The following is a 17,341-nucleotide window of genomic DNA, read 5'->3' on the forward strand; positions in this document are numbered from 1 at the left end:
ACTGTTAGTGGGTAGAAGATACAAAACAAGTCCTTCTTTTACTTATTTATTTATTTATTTTTCCCTGGAAATCTTATATAAGACCAGAGAACCTGTATAAGAAATTTCTTCATCCTAATGACATGAACTAATGGTTATATAATAGATCTTTTGATCTAATTTTTGAAGCATTTCAGTTAAATAACTGTTAGCAAAAATATCCACCTCCAGCCATATTTTAAAAGTCTGACTAAAGTTGTTTTTTTATCTTTATTTTGTTACCCTAAATGTGATGGGAAGGGAAGTTCTCCAGATATCTACAGACACTTATTTGGAGATAAGATCTCAATATTGAATATAAACTCTCATCTTTCCTTTTAACAAAAAGACGAAGATGGTCAGTGTTTCTTCTGTAGATCCACAAAGGACCGTATTCCTTTCCATACCTCTTTCCTGACAACCTGTAGAAAAGTATAAATGGATTTTTTATTTTTTTTTCCTAACCAACAAATAAAATCTATACTTTGGAGACATTACTGTGACAAATAACTTCAGCAGTTTGACTAGAGCTAAGGACTTCATTCTTTACTTCAAACATGAGCTAATAACCAAATGGGAGACGACAGAAATTCTTCCCTTTCTTAACCTGCTGGAAGGTATAATTGTCTCTGAGAGACGTGAGAACGACAATAACAAAGTTCAAGGAAAATATTTGGTAATACATAGTTTTTACACACTTCAGTGTATATGCAATGAGAACAAATACTTACTGGAAAGCTTCTGATATCTTCACCCCACTTCTTATCTCCCCAGATGTTTCAATACCTTATGCAGAAGCGGAAGCACAATCTCTGGTCCTTTGGACCCTTGACCACTGTGCTATATGATCTCACAGAGATTGACTCCTGGGCTGAAGATCAGTCCTTTCTTGAGCTCATTGTCTCAACCAAGAAGAGAGAGGTACTGTGGGCACAAAATGTGTTTTATGTGCATACCATGGTGATTATAAAAGGAGAAGAATGATGAGTTTGAAGACTCACACTCTTCCACATTCTCCCAAGCACCAAGTGATGAGACAAGGGGAAATGGCCTCAAGTTGCTCCAGGGGAGGTGTAGGTTGAATATTAGGAGAAATTTCTTTACTGAAAGGGTTGTGTGGCACTGGAATAGGCTGTCCAGGAAAGTGGTTGAGTCACCATCCCTCGAGGTCTTCAAGATACATGTAGATGTAGAATTTAGTAGCATGGTTTATTAGTGGACTTGTCAGTACTATGTCAAAGGTTGGACTAGATGATTTAAAGAGGTCTTTTCTAACCTGAATGATTCTATGATTCTGTGATCCACAAGGCAAGGACTTTGTACTATATATTTCAGGCAATACATGAAATACAGCAGCTTTTTAATTATATGGTTATATTTCAAGCTTTAACATTTTTTTTTTCTGAAATGTGAAGCTTGCAGTTGATTGAAAGAACTTCGTATTAGCAAGCTACAGGCAATGTGATTCAGTGGAAGGTTCTCTCTCATTTTCTGGCCTTAAAGGTATAAATAACAAGCAGCTCTAGAGTAGCTCTAGCAAGTAGCTTTCTGTAGTAGTGATACTGATTAACTCTCATAACATCCTTGTGAGGCAAACTATGTTCAGAAATCCTAAACTGGAACACATTTTAAAAACACTCCTTATCGTTTACTTCATTTAATGACATTGTTTATCCAGGTTATGACTCAAAACAAAGTGGACCGATTATCTCTGCTGAATCAGAGATGAAACAGAAGACACTTGAGTTATTAAATAAATGTTTTAGTGAAATGCTGTCAATCATATATTATCTCAATTTATAAAAAATTAAGTTAAACTTCTGTAACAAAAGTGTCAGCTATTGGAGAGCATTGTTCTATGAGGAGGAAGTTCATGAAATTCTCATTTGTTTATATTTAAAAATCCTCTGAACTTCTACTTATGGTAATACATATGGAAATTCAGAGAAAAGCAGTCCATATCGTAAAACAGAACAACTTTAGAAGTCATCCAGAAGGCTAAACCATAACCCTAAAAGAAAGAATATTGTGCATCTGTTTTTTTCCAGAACACATAGTAAATGCAGTTCCAACATTCTCAGTTTCAGAGGGTAAGGTGTCCCCTGAAACCATCAGACTTCTTTGTTTTCCAGAATGCTCTTAAACATGAGTAGTTGCAATTTTTGCATGTATAACTTGGAATTCTTTTCTGCATTTTGTATACCTTTGGCCCAAAATGTTTCCCATCTTCTCTGGACTTCTTGACTTATATCTAGAAGTAGGTCTAGAAGAATTTAATTGTGTGTGGATCAATTTCATTAGCATAAGTCCAACTTATGCTCTAAGTGTCAATCTTTTATCAGAAATTGAAGATTTGATATAGATGATTCAATTAAGTACCACCCAGTTCATAATGCAGAAACCTAAAATGTTATATTTTTATATCAGTCATGAAGCTTTAGACAAATACTAATCACATTTGAAAAAGAAGTTCTTATTTTCTTATCCTAAATAATCTGAGAAAAAAAAAAACCTTGTATTACTATACTAATGGGAATAGTCTGTTTTCCTTAGTTCTTTGTTGGCATACATATCAAAAACATTTTTAAAGTTTATCAGAAACTTTAGTTGTTAGTCTTTTGTTTTATCTTCAAGGATCTGTCAGAACAGGCGTATTTTTCAGTGAATTATATATATGGCTTTTTCTCCCTTTTACAGAAAAGTCCTTGTTGACTTTTTGGTTCTCAGTTAGCAAACTCAACAAGGATTCCTGGAAAAGCACCTTACTGTTCTTGCAAACCCTACATACCTTCTATAAGAATAGCCAGTCAAATTCTTCCCTTTTTATAGGCAGACAAACTGCAAATGAAATAACAGATAGTCTTAAAGTAGACTGAGCCCCTTGACCGACAAAACAAAGTTTCATCCTTCATAATGTTTTTGACTGGGATAAAGTTAATTTTCTTCACTGTAGTTGGTATGGTACCGTGTTTTGGATTTAGGGTGAAAATAATGTTGTTAACACACCAATTTTTTAGTTGTTGCTGAGCAATGCTTGCACTAAGTCAAGGACTCTTTGACTTATACTGCCTTGCTAGTGAGGAGGCTGGCGGTGAACAAGAAGCTAGAAGGGGACGCAACCAGAACAGCTGACCCAAATTGACCAAAGGGATATTCCATACCACATGATGTCACACTAAACAATAAAACTGGGAGGGGGGGGTTACTCTTGCTCAGGCACTGTCTAGGCAACAGTCAGCTGTTGGTGAGTGAGTGCGTTGTTGTGCATCACTTGTGTTCTGTATGTTTTACTTTTCTTTTTCTTCTTTTTCCCCTTTTGTGTTAAACTGTCCTTATCTCAAATCATGAGATTTATTTATTTATTTATTCTAAATCTGCCCCCCATCAATCCGTGGGGAGCAAAGAGCTGTGTGGCATTTAGCTGCCTGCCAGACTAAACCACAAAACAAACATACCAGCTATAGTCCTGTTTCTAGTTTTTGAATATTTCCATCAATGTTGAGATCAGCAAAAAATTACACTTACACAAATGGAAGACAGACAAAGGACTGCAGGCTAGCACTTCAGTTGTAGGAAACCAGTATCAAAACAACTTCAGTTCAGATATACTGATATCTTCCAGACTGGGAATGTACCCTAAAAAGCTGTAATGAGATGACAGAAGAGTACATTTTCTGGGGTTGCAGGCTCCAGTAGACAAAATGTCTTTCTTTAACTTGAAAATAATATGGCTTAAAATTGAATGAAAGATAAGAATTTCTTTTGAAAATATTTAAGGTAACTTATTTGATTCTATAAAGTAGAGATCTGGCTCTTCAACTACTGCAGATTTTGGAGGCCATAAAAATGATAACCTGAGTCATAATCATCCATCTACTCTGCAAATAACTTTTGCCATTTCTCTTATACTTATTTCCTTTCAGTGGGACTCTATGTACTTTATGACCACTAAAGAATTAGAGCTTTTTTTTTTTTTCAGATGAACTCAGTGTGAAAAGACCCTAATATTATCTCTTCCATTTTGTTCATGTTAGTATAGTGCTCTTGTTACTACAATGTGGAATGTGTTCCAGTAGTGTGTTTAATACAAAAATACAACTTTATTTCCCATTTGATTCATTCGTTCTTCACAGACTAGTTTTCTAAGCAGAACATCTAGTTTTGGGTGGGCTTGTGAGTGATTACTTTTTTTTGCACACAGTATTGTGTACTCACACTGGACAAATTAAGGTAAAGAAACACATTTAGCCTAGATTCATCCCATCTTGAATATATGTGCTTATATATATAAATATATATATGCTGAGCTGACATATTTTTCCTGTGTAAAATTCTTCAGTCTTAAGTCTTTTTTTCACCTAGAGCATTTGAAGAAATATTGGCACACTGCTCCTGGGAAGAATGATATTTCCTTAACAATGAGGCCACAATTTCATCTTGTCTCAGGAAAACAGTTATAAAGAGTGGAGTAACTTTGATCTTTCCATGTTTAATAATTGTTAGTGTAGCAAATCAATGGATTCATCTAGAGGCGTAAGATAGCGATGCTTAACGGAGAAAAATGGTGATTTTTTTTTTCATAACATCTCCCTGTATTTTCTTTATATGTATGTGTGTAAACGCACCAGATCAACCATGAGGGCACTTCAGAAAATTTCTGGATTCTTCCTGTTAGTTTTGTAAATTGTATAGTAGGAGATTTTTCACTCCAGTGTTTATAACTTCACTGCTCTAACTTTTTATAGAAGCTTTTTGTTTTTCTAGAATTTCTCAGCTGCACAGTATGTATGAAAATATGCAGATCTTTGACAGAAGCACAACTGTAAACTATGTAATAGTGCTGTTTTTCCTATCATGTAAGATGCTCTCTGAAACATCTATTTACTCCTGGAAGTACACAGTCTTCTAAATATACTTGAGCTGCACCACTGATACTTTAAAAAGAAAGGCCAAAACTTTGAATATGATATAAATAGTCTAAAGGAAGTAAGCTGAAAGAGACTGTATGGTTTGTGTGTTAGTGTGTGTGTTTTGTCGTGTGTTTTTTAACAGTAGTCCCACTGGGGATATACTTCAGTTTTTATCATCATTGTTGAATGATGAAAACTTGAAAATCCAGGCCATTAAGAGTCTGTATTCAGACAGAAATAAATGAACCTTCAAAATCTTTCTGAACTCCCCTTAGTTGCCTAGGTAATGTCAGAGATAGTTTTTAAAAGAGCATTAATGATCTATAGGACTTTTTGATGTTTCCTAGAGATACAGAATTTCCACAATTTCAAGTTGATAGATTTAGCTGTTGGAACATATAAAGGCAAAACTCCAATTCAGATAAAAACATCTAAGTGAATTCCACAAGATTGCTTACAATCTTCTTTTCCATAGCTGGAAATAGAATTTAAAATATTCCATTTTCAATTCTGTGTTCTAATAATGTTGTATATTTTAAGAAGAGGAGAGAATTTGTCTGCTGTAAAGTGCATTGTGCTGTCTTGCTTAACACAAAATATTCTTCAAAAAGTATTCCAGTTACAGTGAAAGATAATGCATTGAAATATATATTCAAATACATGTTCACAGGTTTTGTAAACTTTCTGACACTGGAAAGTTAGCCCAACCGTTCTGTCTTATTCTCTAGGGATATCCTTGTAAAAGGTAATTGGATCTTTCATAAAGGTCACTATCAAATGTTATTTTAAATAATACCTTTTAATTTCTATAACATAGATTCGTATATCCACATTCATAGACCTAGATCATAGGTCTGTCTCAAGTGTTTATGTGGAATCAGGTCTATAGATACAGAAAACGTATTCCAGTCTAACATATTTTTCTTGTTATTTCCATTGGTGCTCGAAAGCTGTTCTCTGAAATATATATATTTTTTTTACCTTTCCAAAATTCTTCTGGTAAACGGAGCAAATGCAAACTCACTTGAGCATTTCCATTTTTTGGGAAATAAAAAAAATAATAATTAAAAATGGCTTCCTAAATCTGAATAGCGTAGGTGAGAACAGATTGTTAACATACTCCCTGGAAACAGTGTGAATGTTGCTCATAAACAAATTGCCTCACAGTGAATAATTCCTTCTTTGTATCTTTCTCAGGCACGCCAGATCTTAGACCTAACACCTGTGAAGGAGCTGGTGAGCCTGAAGTGGAATATGTATGGACGGCCCTATTTCTGTTTCCTGGCTTTATTCTATGTACTCTACATGGTCTGCTTCACTATGTGCTGTGTCTACCGGCCATTGAAAGCCCGAACAGGCAACAAAACAAGCAGTAGAGACAATACAATCTATGTCCAGAAAATGCTGCAGGTACTGTGTCTATAGTAGTCAGGGCCCCACAGGCAGCATTGGGCAATTCCAATAATCACCTACTTAACTGGAAAGTCCAAGTATTTCCCAGTCCCCAGCTTTTGCAGCTGTCGTCCTTTTCTCTTGCCATCAGCTGTCCTTCATCAATGAGGAACGTTGGGTATGGTCTGTTCTCTGTTTTTTGGCCTGGGATGGTTCCTGTGGCCTTGTCAGGCCTAGTCACGTTTCTTACACTAACATTACGCCTTCTTTTCCTGTCATCTATTTTAATTTCTTCTCACTCCTTTTTTCCTTTCAGGAATCATATATAACATATGAGGATGAGTTGAGGTTGGTGGGGGAGCTGATCACAGTCATTGGAGCTGTAGTAATTTTGATCCTTGAGGTAAGAGAAACAGTGAGCTCTACAGTTTTGAACTTAATCTAGGCAGATTTTACCTACTGGACAAACATGAGTTTGTCCTCAAAACTTGGTAAGGGTTATTCAATAAGTCTAAATCCTTCAATGTACATACATCTATGGCAGTTGACTCTGTCAACAAAATCTATTGGGTGAAACAGAGACGGTGACAGATCGCTAGTAAAACTCCAGGTACAGAAGAAGCAATTAGATGGACTGGTTGCTATCAGATACTATCTGCAGGGTAATGCCAGAGATCCCATTAGCATCATCTGCAGTTCCAGCTGAATCCCGGCTGTTGCATGAGATTCTTAGAGACTTTTTGTACTTATGTATTTGGGGATGCTGGGTAAAGTGATTCCTGTGCTTACATAGGAAAGTTTATATTTAACTGGAGATCAGTGACTACATGAGACTATAAAAGGAGCCTTACTCAACCAAAGTTCTGGGGAGGCCATGTCTAGGTAATCTTATCATAAAATTTAGAATTGTGATTTTAAAATTAAAAAGAGATGAAGTTTTAAAAATGAAGCATACAACAAACACACACTTGATTTTATTATAATATGAAACTGCTATATAGAGAAAGCTCAAATGATGATCTCAGGGAGAACTGAAATAAAATGGAGTTTGCAAACCCCATTTAAAAAAAAAAGAAAAAGAGAAAGATTTCTCTCTGCTCATATATGTTCCAGAAGGACAGGTACTTCTTTCCATGCTTGGACAGGACTCTGTGGCTCCCCTACAACTAACACAGTGAGTCTGAATAATACCAAGCTCCTCTGAGTTCACATTTTTTTTTTTGTTTGTTTTGTTTTGTTTTTTCTTTTTTTGTCTTTTCTGAGGCTCAGCAGATCTGGTCTCTTCTCAGTAATGCACAAGAACTTCAAGATCACAGCTTGGTGATCCTCATAGCAAAGTCTCTCAATCTGCCCAAGCATTCTCAGGTTTTCTAAGAAAAGAGCAGTATCTGCCTCATTCAGAAGGGCACCTGATTCATTCATTCTATTTTTAAAGTAAATTTTCAGTCAAACTGTGAAGCAGTAAACAAAGCAGATGCAGCTGGCTCCAAGACCCTTTTAAAATTGGTGGTTACCATTATGTTTAATAGTATAACAGAATCTAAGTCCTAAAGTCAATAGGATGTCATTCTTAGATCCCAGATATCCTTAGAGTTGGAGCAGCGAAATACTTTGGACAAACCATCCTAGGAGGGCCTTTCCACATAATTGTGTAAGTACACCACCTTTTAAGTTTAATTAACTTACTGTTTCTCATTCCCTCCTGTACCCCCTACCTCCACTCCTCCAGTCTTCTGCCAGATGAGTAACCTTCTCCATTCTCTTAAAGTATTGATCTTGATTTCTTACCCTTACTGTGTATAAGAAGCCAGGTGAGTATACAGGTAGAGTTGAGCATGCTGACTGGTCTCTGCTTATGAACTGATGGCTGTATGTGCCTGTCTTGGAATTTTTGGCAAGAAAAGATAAACATGGGTAAAAATCCTTTACTGAACTATTTTCACTGTCTCTTCTTCCTTTGCAGTATCACATATGCTTGTATGATTCTGGTAACCATGGTAATGCGTCTCACCAGCACTACTGGTGAGGTGGTGCCCATGTCCTTTGCCCTGGTACTAGGATGGTGCAATGTCATGTACTTCGCACGAGGCTTCCAGATGCTTGGACCCTTTACCATCATGATCCAGAAGGTATAAGAAACAAACAAATATGGGCTCATTGTGTACATCCTAGCACCTCTCTGCAGACAGGGAGATCTGAAAGAATATTTTTTCTCCCTCTGGACTTGCATTAATGCCAATTGTAAAGTCTGCATGAAGCATTTGGGACTTTTGCATTCTCTCTGTAGTGCAGAAGCTTCCTTTAATCCACTTACGGTCTTTGGAAATGTTTTATATGGGATTGCATGGTGGCTCGGTGGAACAGTTGGGCCTTATGGTGGCTCTGTCTTTGCTCTACAGATGATATTTGGAGATCTTATGCGCTTTTGTTGGCTCATGGCTGTGGTGATACTAGGCTTTGCATCAGGTGAGTCTACAAAAGGAAAACAGTGTTATGTTACCCTTACAACTTCTTTGATATTAATTAAGTGCAGTGGATTTTGGATTATTCTCTGGTCTCCCCCTGAGTTAGCTGGCAAAGGTGGTGATGATGTATAGTTCCTGTTTCTTTGAGTATGGTCTCTTTCCCAGCACTGATTTCTGTTCTGATGAGTTTGGTTTTCAACTCTTGCTCTTTCCAGGATAGCAGAAATTAAGACAATCCAGATAAATCCACATATATTTAAGTCAGAGTTTAAAAACACATTGCATTTATGGTATTCATGTTTGGAAAGTGGGATTGACATACATAGCTTTGTTCTATCCATGAAGAAGAAAAGATTGATATTTTTAAGGTATTTTGAGAACAGATAAATAAGCAGATTAATTTGGATTAATTTTTAAACGGTGACCAGTGATTCTAGTCAGGGATTTGGCATTGTTATGCTGGATAGTGCACTTACGTAGAAATATATGTAGCTCTTTCCCAGAACACCTAGTGTTGTCAGTTTTTGTTATAGGACCCTGTTGTTGCTCTTGGAATGTTATTCACATTTTTAAACTATATCTTTTTTTTTTTTTTTTTTTTTTCCCCTTGGTCTACTTTAGCTTTTTACATCATCTTCCAGACAGAGAACCCTGAAAACCTTGGGCAATTCTACAACTATCCCATGTCCTTGTTCACAACCTTTGAGCTGTTTCTCACTATAATTGATGGCCCTGCAAACTATGATGTGGACCTGCCTTTTATGTACAGTGTGGTATATTTTTCCTTTGCCGTCATTGCCACTCTCCTTATGCTCAACTTGCTAATTGCCATGATGGGTGACACCCACTGGCGAGTGGCCCATGAGCGGGATGAACTCTGGAGAGCCCAGGTAATCTAGGTGGGGGGGGGGGGTCTGAATAAAAGTAGGGAAAAGTTATTCAGAAAAAATGTGCTAGACAGTGCAATTACTTACTTTACCTTCCCTGCAAAAAGAGAGGTAATTTAAAACCTTTCCCATGTCTTCACTTTGCTCGTGGACTTCTCGTGTCTCAATAAGCCATGTCCCTTTAATTCTGTCTCACAGCTTCTGTACATCAGCCCCCAAATGTCTTCCATCCCTTTTATCAGTATAAACTTTCTAAGTGCAAGACTACTCGTCTGCAGATCTTCCCATGTGAAACTACCTTCCAGTATATTTTTGCTATAGTAATATTCGCACCTTATTTTAAATAACAGATAGAAAAGCCCATCCAGCCTTTCTTGTCCATCTTGTGTCTCCCTAACTGTTTCTTCACTAAGCATGGAATCTCTTCTTAAATAGAATTGATATTGCCTCTTTCTTACAAATCACATTCCTGTGTAACTGAGAGTTAAACAATAGTTATAGAGATTGACTGGGAGGGAAATATAATGAAGGCTAATGGTTACAAGTAGGTAAGTTATGTCTTTAGATCCATTAAGAGAAGTTGGTCTGACTGTCTTGCTGAAAACGCCAGGGGTAGTGCTGCCTTTTGATATATTAAACCAGATCAATTACATAGCTGCTCAAGAGGAAACCCATTTCCTAGTATTTTTCTGAAAGAAAACAGTAAGTCAAACAGTTCACTGTAGTTGAGTGGCAAGGGTACTAAGTTCTGAAAATGGTTAAGGCTGATATAAATGTTTTACTTTTATCTAGCTTGCAAATTAATTATCACAGAATCACAGAATCACAGAATCGTCTAGGTTGGAAGAGACCTCCCAGATCATCTAGTCCAACCTCAGCCCTAACACTAACAAGTCCTACACTAAACCATATCACTAAGGGCCACATCTAAACATCTTTTAAAGGCCTGCAGGGATGGTGACTCAACTGCCTCCCTGGGCAGTCCATTCCAATGCCTAACAACCCTTTCAGTAAAGAAGTTCTTCCTAACATCCAACCTAAACCTCCCCTGGCACAACTTTAGCCCATTCCCCCTCGTCCTGTCACCAGGCACGTGGGAGAATAGACCAATCCCCACCTCTCTACAGCCTCCTTTAAGGTACCTATAGAGAGCGATGAGGTCTCCCCTGAGCCTCCTCTTCTCAAGGCTAAACAACCCCAGCTCCCTCAGCCGCTCCTCGTAAGACTTGTTCTCCAGACCCCTCACCAGCTTCGTTGCCCTTCTCTGGACTCTCTCGAGCACCTCCATGTCCTTCTTGTAGAGAGGGGCCCAAAACTGAACACAGTACTCGAGGTACGGCCTCACCAGAGCCGAGTACAGGGGGACAATCACCTCCTTAGACCTGCTGGCCACACTGCTTCTTATACAAGCCAGGATGCTGTTGGCCTTCTTGGCCACCTGAGCACACTGCTGGCTCATATTCAGCCGACTATCAACCAGTACTCCCAGGTCCTTCTCTGCCAGGCAGCTTTCCAACCACTCTTCTCCCAGCCTGTAGCGCTGCTTGGGGTTGTTACGCCCCAGGTGCAGGACCCGGCACTTGGCCTTGTTGAACTTCATGCAGTTGACCTCAGCCCATTGGTCCAGCCTACATTATCCTACATGTTGCCACAAAGTATAAAAGCAAACAAGTTTAACAATGTTTGAAGAGCACCATTGTTTCCTCAAATCATGGCACAGTTAGATCTAAAATTGTGAATTGTCCTATAATAAAGAGTACTGGCTCTATATTTTTCCTTCATTTGCTCAGTACTCATTAAGCTGATAATTTAAAAAGAGAGTGATTTTTTTTTCTTCTTTCTAGGTCATCTTAGTTGGTGTTGTTTTGTTTTGTTTGTTTTTTTATTTTTAAAGGTTGTCGCTACTACTGTCATGCTGGAACGGAAATTACCACGGTGTCTCTGGCCTCGCTCCGGGATCTGTGGCCGGGAGTATGGGCTAGGGGACCGATGGTATCTCAGGTGAGTATTCTTCTAGTGCACATAAGGATCCCAGAAGAGGCATCCAATGCGTGGATACTTACAAAGAGCCATTCCAGTCGCCTGGAGAGGAGTGTTTGTAGCCCTTTTCTTCTAGAATACAGATCCTAGTCTGTTTTATGTCTATTGGAGACAAGCAGTGTTCCCCTCAGAAAGTTCTGTTGTGCAATTCCTTGCATGAATTAATGCTATCCAATAATCCCAGGAGACAGACCTCAGAAACTGCATGTCATAAGGCCTGATTTTTTTTCAAACTCTATAATTATTACCACAAAACTGCACTGCTATGCTTTGGTTGTCTGTCCCTATGCAGTGAATGCATGAAACAGCAGAGGCAGAAACAATCGATTTGGTGTTCAGCAGAAATGAACTGCAATTCAGATGATTGAAAAATAGGACAAGAATAATTAAAAATAAGCTTTCTTTCTGGTGTGAACCTAGTAACTATATTACACTTTGCAAGCACTGCATCTGGTGACAAAGTCTCAGGTCCAAGATTTCCATTTAAGCCCTGAAATAACAGACAAACTGTCCGTAATCTAGATAACAAAAGATTCCTCACTATTTCTGATTTTACTCAACATTTCTACCAGGTTGAGAAAAGAATAAACCTTGTTTGCTCACGCATCCTTTCTCAGGGCTTCATCTTTTGCTGATAAATCCAGAAGGGGGAGTGGTGGCTGTATGAAACAAGACTTTCTTCAAGTTTTAGCAGAGTAGTGAGCCTTGTGGATTTTCAGGTTTGCTTGGCAGAACAGACAAACCTGAATTGTTAACAGTAAATGCCTTCATTGCAAGGTGCAAATATAACTTTGCAAGAGCAATATACCAGCAGCAATTCTTCATGGGATGCAAAGAGGAAGGAGTGTTAGTGTGATCTAGTTCTGTCAAATTACATGTATGGTCGTTGTATATGGTATATATATTGCATGTGTGTATATTGTATTTACATGTCCCCATGTATATAGGGACAGTATGTCCAAAGGCAAGTTATAAGTAAAGCAGAGAAGGGTTAGTGGAAGTGGAACAGATAAATCAAAGTTCAGTAAAGGATAAATGACATCCTGAGCTTAACAACCATGAAGTATCAAAGAAGGAAAGACAACGATAAAGGAAATAGATTAATATATTTGTATATAAAAAGGATCTGGAGATGGAGTCACGTGGTCAGTTGCTTACAGCTGTCAAAATCATGGCTAAAGAATGAAGTAAAGGACAGAAAACAAAAAAGGATAAGAGTATTGAATTCAGTGTCAGGGATGAAAGCCTAGAAAGGAGATAATTGTGCTGGTAATAACTGAGATGGTGAGGATAATTTTATGAGAGCATACATTAAAGAGAGAAGAAAACTAAAAGAACCATGCCTATTAATCAGTTCCCTGTTTCTGGGGTGGCTGGGTCTGTAAGCATATATCTGGAAGAGGCCTGCCTCTTCATTTTGTTGGTAAACTGGCAAAATTGTACTTAATTTTGTTTATGTTTTTTATCCTCTCACAGAGTAGAAGACAGGGTTGATCCCAACAAACACAAGATGATGCGGTACACAGAAGCATTTAAGGCTCATGATAGGGGTAACTGTGACAAAGATCTGGAAAAACTGGAAATCGATAGGAACATCTTGTATAAGAAGGAACTGTCTGCTCTGTCATTGTCACGGAGCACATCAAGGATGTATTCTCACAGTGGCTGGGAAATCCTGAGGCGCAACACCTTCCACTCAATTCATGGAGAGGTCAATCATGCCATGGAGGAAGAGGTATATGATGTCTAAACCCCCTTTTTTTTTCTTTTTTTTTTTTTTCCACTCCACAACGTAAATGTCTTTTGCTGCAGCAGTTGTCTCCTCCAGCTGTTCATACACACTCAAGCATGCTACAGATTCAACAGCCGCGAAGAACTCTGCTGGTGCATTGTGAATAGTTCATGGCGACTATGCTGTAGTATATAAATGCAGTCTTTTCTCTTCTACCTTTTAGGTGTCCCTGTCGTTGCACTAATATTTGCACCAAGTTGGTGGGCTTGTTGAGCTAAAGCCTGTGGTTGTTTGCAATTCTTTGTAACAACCTAGAGAAATGAGCAATAGAAGCCAGCACTGGGATTTCAACTATTTACAAAGAGACAGTAAGAACTCTTCCAGAGTATAGCATTTAGTATAATCTCTCCCTCCAGTCTTACAATATCCCTCACAATATCCCAGTGCTCTCATTGCAAATACACCTGACTGAAGTACTGTTTTATGATTTAGTACAGAAATGAAGAACAAAACAACAACAAAAAACATCTGCAACTAATCTCAGGAATGAAGGTAGTTGCTGACACTGTGATGATTAGAAGGCCTGTAACTATTCAATAGGCATTCAGACCTGCACAGATTTTGCTTTCTGAAGAATTTCAAACTCTTCAGAGAGCTGCATTCTAGCTGCATTTTCAACATTGCTATCTTAGTAGGACTCTTCTGGTTTTTGATTTTCATTTTTTATTTTATTATTTTTCCAACATAGGAATGCACTTTAAGCTGTATTGTGTGTTTTTTTGTTTGTTTGTTTTTAAGAAAGAAGTGATTTCTATTCTTGGAAGGATCCTGAAAGATCTGAAGTGGGATTTTTTGTCTTAATGAGCAGATATAATGAGATGATCTCTGAAGGTCCCTACCAACTGAACTATTCTATTCTATTCTGTTCTAGACCTGGTTAGGTGCCTTTCAGCAGTGTGTTATCAAGCACCAAAGTGAGATGAAGTTTGCTTTTCCTTTCCTTGGAAGAGTAGGATCCTGGACCATAGTGCTTTGACTTACTACTGAGCCACTGAATTTAGTAATAGTAGTGAGATACAATATATCAGTGAATGAAATGAAGAAGAAATTTTGGATAGATGGATAAGAGCTATTGTAAAAGGAGTTCAGAAACTGGTGTTCTCACACACATGAGAAGTCTCAAACTATCTAATACATGTCTAGGTCATCCACACAAGCATGATGATGTTTCAGTCTGTCAGTATGTCATCTGCCTAGGGCCCCTTTAAGAAAAATAGAGAAATGCTCGGAGAAGCGGACTATCGTTCCTGGGGTTTTAGCATTTTTAGGAGTGTAGAGTTTCATTCCAACAGCAGAAGTGAGTGAAAAGCAGCAGATGGTCTTAACATTTCCTTTCTGACTGGACCAATGACAGAATGTTTGTTTATTAAGAAACCATGGATTGTAAACTAGCACTAGGCTTTGAGTCAAACCACTTTGTGATAAGCAAAGCAGACAACAAAAAAGCTGAATCCAGTGGATTTCTGATTGTTCTGCAATATCACTGCAAACACCTCCCATATCTCTTCTATTGCAGGTGTTGTAGTAAGTGTCATGATCTTTGCAATTATGTGTATTTATTTAAATGTTGTCTTTCTATTTCTTGAATGTGTAGTTATGCTCCAATACGAGACTGTCTCTCTGTACTTCAGCTGCATACCTTCTGAGCTGATACATTTTGTTGAATTGAAAGTTCTGGTCACCTAAGTGTTGTCAGCCCTTCCCTAAATATTTGGGGTTTGCACTGATGGTCTATGGATATGGAAGCAATGTGGAGCATTAAGCAAAAATATGAATTGTTGCTCTAATTTTAGATAAATTTTCTTTCCAGTGAATGGGAAATAACAGGAAGGAAAGAACTGATGGCTTCCTCTCTGCTCTCACAGTCTTTTCACTAGCTTGAAAACCTACAGAAATACATTTAATAGAGCTGACTGGCCATTTCTGCACAAGGACTCCTCTTTGTAATTATTTAACAATAATAATATAATTAAAAAAAACTAGTTTGACATATACACTGTGTAAACCCTGGCTCTGAGAATGAGTTTGTGTTCTTCATCACTGTAAACAGTAATGAAAATTTTGACCTTAGAACTCATAACAACATATTGACTTTGCAGGAGGCAGAACAGAACTCAGTTAACAGTGCTAGGTTTTTATAGACTTCTGTATTTGCCCTCCATAAAGAGAAATAATCCCATATTTTTAAGGTTGTGCCTTTTTAAAAATTGCATTCTGTAAGCATTAGATTTCAACATTTTTGCATAGAAACCATGCACAAAACAGCATTAAATCTGTGTAATTTATTTACCATATTTGGAGCTGCTTTATGTCAATAAGTGTAGAGAAAATATGGTAATTCTTGTTGTGTTTTAGAGATCAATTTAGACCAATTCTATTCAAGCTCAGAGCTGAACAACAGCTATTGGAAGAAAATTTCAGGTGGTAAAAGTCAGCAGAAATAATGAAGATAAATATATTAAATTTAATTTGTAAATGTAGAATATCTACCCTTTTCTATTAGGGCATATACACACTTGCTGGGCCTATATGAATGTCAGGAGGCACCAGACAAACATTGCATTGCTGGCTTAATGCAATCTGTCTCAGGCAGAGAAAAGCAATGACTGTAGTAATACAAAAGGTAAATCACTTTTGCTTTAATATTCTGCATGAATATGCTCCTTCAGGATTTGATTCAGTGTTTTGCATTTTGTGATGTAGATATATACTAAAACTCCAAAGCAGTATTGCTCCTTCTTGCTGTTGAAAGGTGTCTCCCTTCTCCCTCTTGACAACATTGTAATAATTTCAAAACAAACATTCCTACCCTTCTTGAAACTGTTAACCTCAATCTATCTTCTAAGCCACTGAAGTAACTTCTGAGTTCATGATGATGTATGAAGAATGAATGTTCTGATCCAGCTGCATGTATTAAAATGACAAGTATTTTGCTGAAAATAAAAATCTTTAATACGTGGACTGTCTTGTCTACTACTTTGTGTCTAAAATAAATATCATGGGATAATTTCTGTGTTTTTTTTTTTGTTTGTTTTTTAGTAGCAGTCATGGACATCAACTGACATAATATTTGGATCATCATGTTTGGGTCCAAGTTAAATTTTTGGATTAAAGCTCTTTTTCCACAGCAATCTGCTTTGGAAATTCCATTATACAAAATATGTACAGATTTTCAAATAATTTCCAGTGCAAAATAAGAACTATCAATCCCCCCCCCCCCCCCCCCCCCCCCCCCCCTTTTTTGAACTCCATGAGAAAATGAGTGAAAATGTACTGGAGTGAAAACTGCAGTACAAGCTCTCTTTAAAAAAGCCGTATCTTCACATTGGTGTAATGATGTATTTCAGAGGGTGAGGTAATAATGAGGTATAGTGAGGGTGAGGTATAGTCCTTGCTGTAGCTGTTTACAGTAAAAGGCATATGGGTACAGGAAGTTTTCTAAGTAATACACATGCAAAAATGGATGCAAACAGCCCAGTTCTGTTTGTTCCCTGAATTTGATGTTTACATTATTTCTTTAAAATATTTACTATGATTTCCCTTCTAGCCTGGTTAAGGGCTTCCTCTTCTATTAAGTGTTAAAGAAACTGAGGTAGAAAAAAACTGGAAGAGTAATGGGATGAATCCTGTTAAATGAGTTCCCATAAACTCCTGCTGAAATCCATGCTGAGCTCTTGAGAAACAAGAGGGTCCTCCTTGTTTATTAGATATGAGTAGAATTGTTAACAAATTGAAATAGTAGTTTAATCAGGTTTGTATTTGCACTTTTTTTTTTCTCATTTGCAATATCTAGCTTTACTTCCTGTAATATGTTTCAGATTTTAATAATAAATATAT

General features: G+C 37.5%; 1 protein-coding gene across 3 annotated transcripts in view; it reads left to right on the forward strand.

Moving 5' to 3' along the window:
- The window catches only part of LOC310880150 (transient receptor potential cation channel subfamily V member 5-like), a 31,861-nt gene extending 15,395 nt beyond the window's left edge, over nucleotides 1–16,466 (forward strand). Inside the window, exons 7-16 of one of the 3 annotated variants that reach the window (XM_083795526.1) lie at nucleotides 793–939; nucleotides 6,126–6,338; nucleotides 6,637–6,723; nucleotides 7,895–7,971; nucleotides 8,284–8,449; nucleotides 8,720–8,786; nucleotides 9,407–9,675; nucleotides 11,567–11,673; nucleotides 13,189–13,447; nucleotides 13,525–16,466. In XM_083795526.1, coding sequence (XP_083651652.1) covers nucleotides 793–939; nucleotides 6,126–6,338; nucleotides 6,637–6,723; nucleotides 7,895–7,971; nucleotides 8,284–8,449; nucleotides 8,720–8,786; nucleotides 9,407–9,675; nucleotides 11,567–11,673; nucleotides 13,189–13,447; nucleotides 13,525–13,611 — 1,479 coding nt within the window. In that variant the 3' untranslated portion in view covers nucleotides 13,612–16,466. The remainder of the gene's footprint in view (nucleotides 1–792; nucleotides 940–6,125; nucleotides 6,339–6,636; nucleotides 6,724–7,894; nucleotides 7,972–8,283; nucleotides 8,450–8,719; nucleotides 8,787–9,406; nucleotides 9,676–11,566; nucleotides 11,674–13,188; nucleotides 13,448–13,524) is intronic. The other 2 variants (XM_083795525.1, XM_083795527.1) reach the window with 2 other exon arrangements.
- Nucleotides 16,467–17,341: the final 875 nt, after the last annotated feature.

Source organism: Anser anser (genome assembly GCF_964211835.1).
Source record: "Anser anser genome assembly, chromosome: 1".
In the NCBI taxonomy this organism is placed as follows: Eukaryota; Metazoa; Chordata; class Aves; order Anseriformes; family Anatidae; genus Anser; species Anser anser.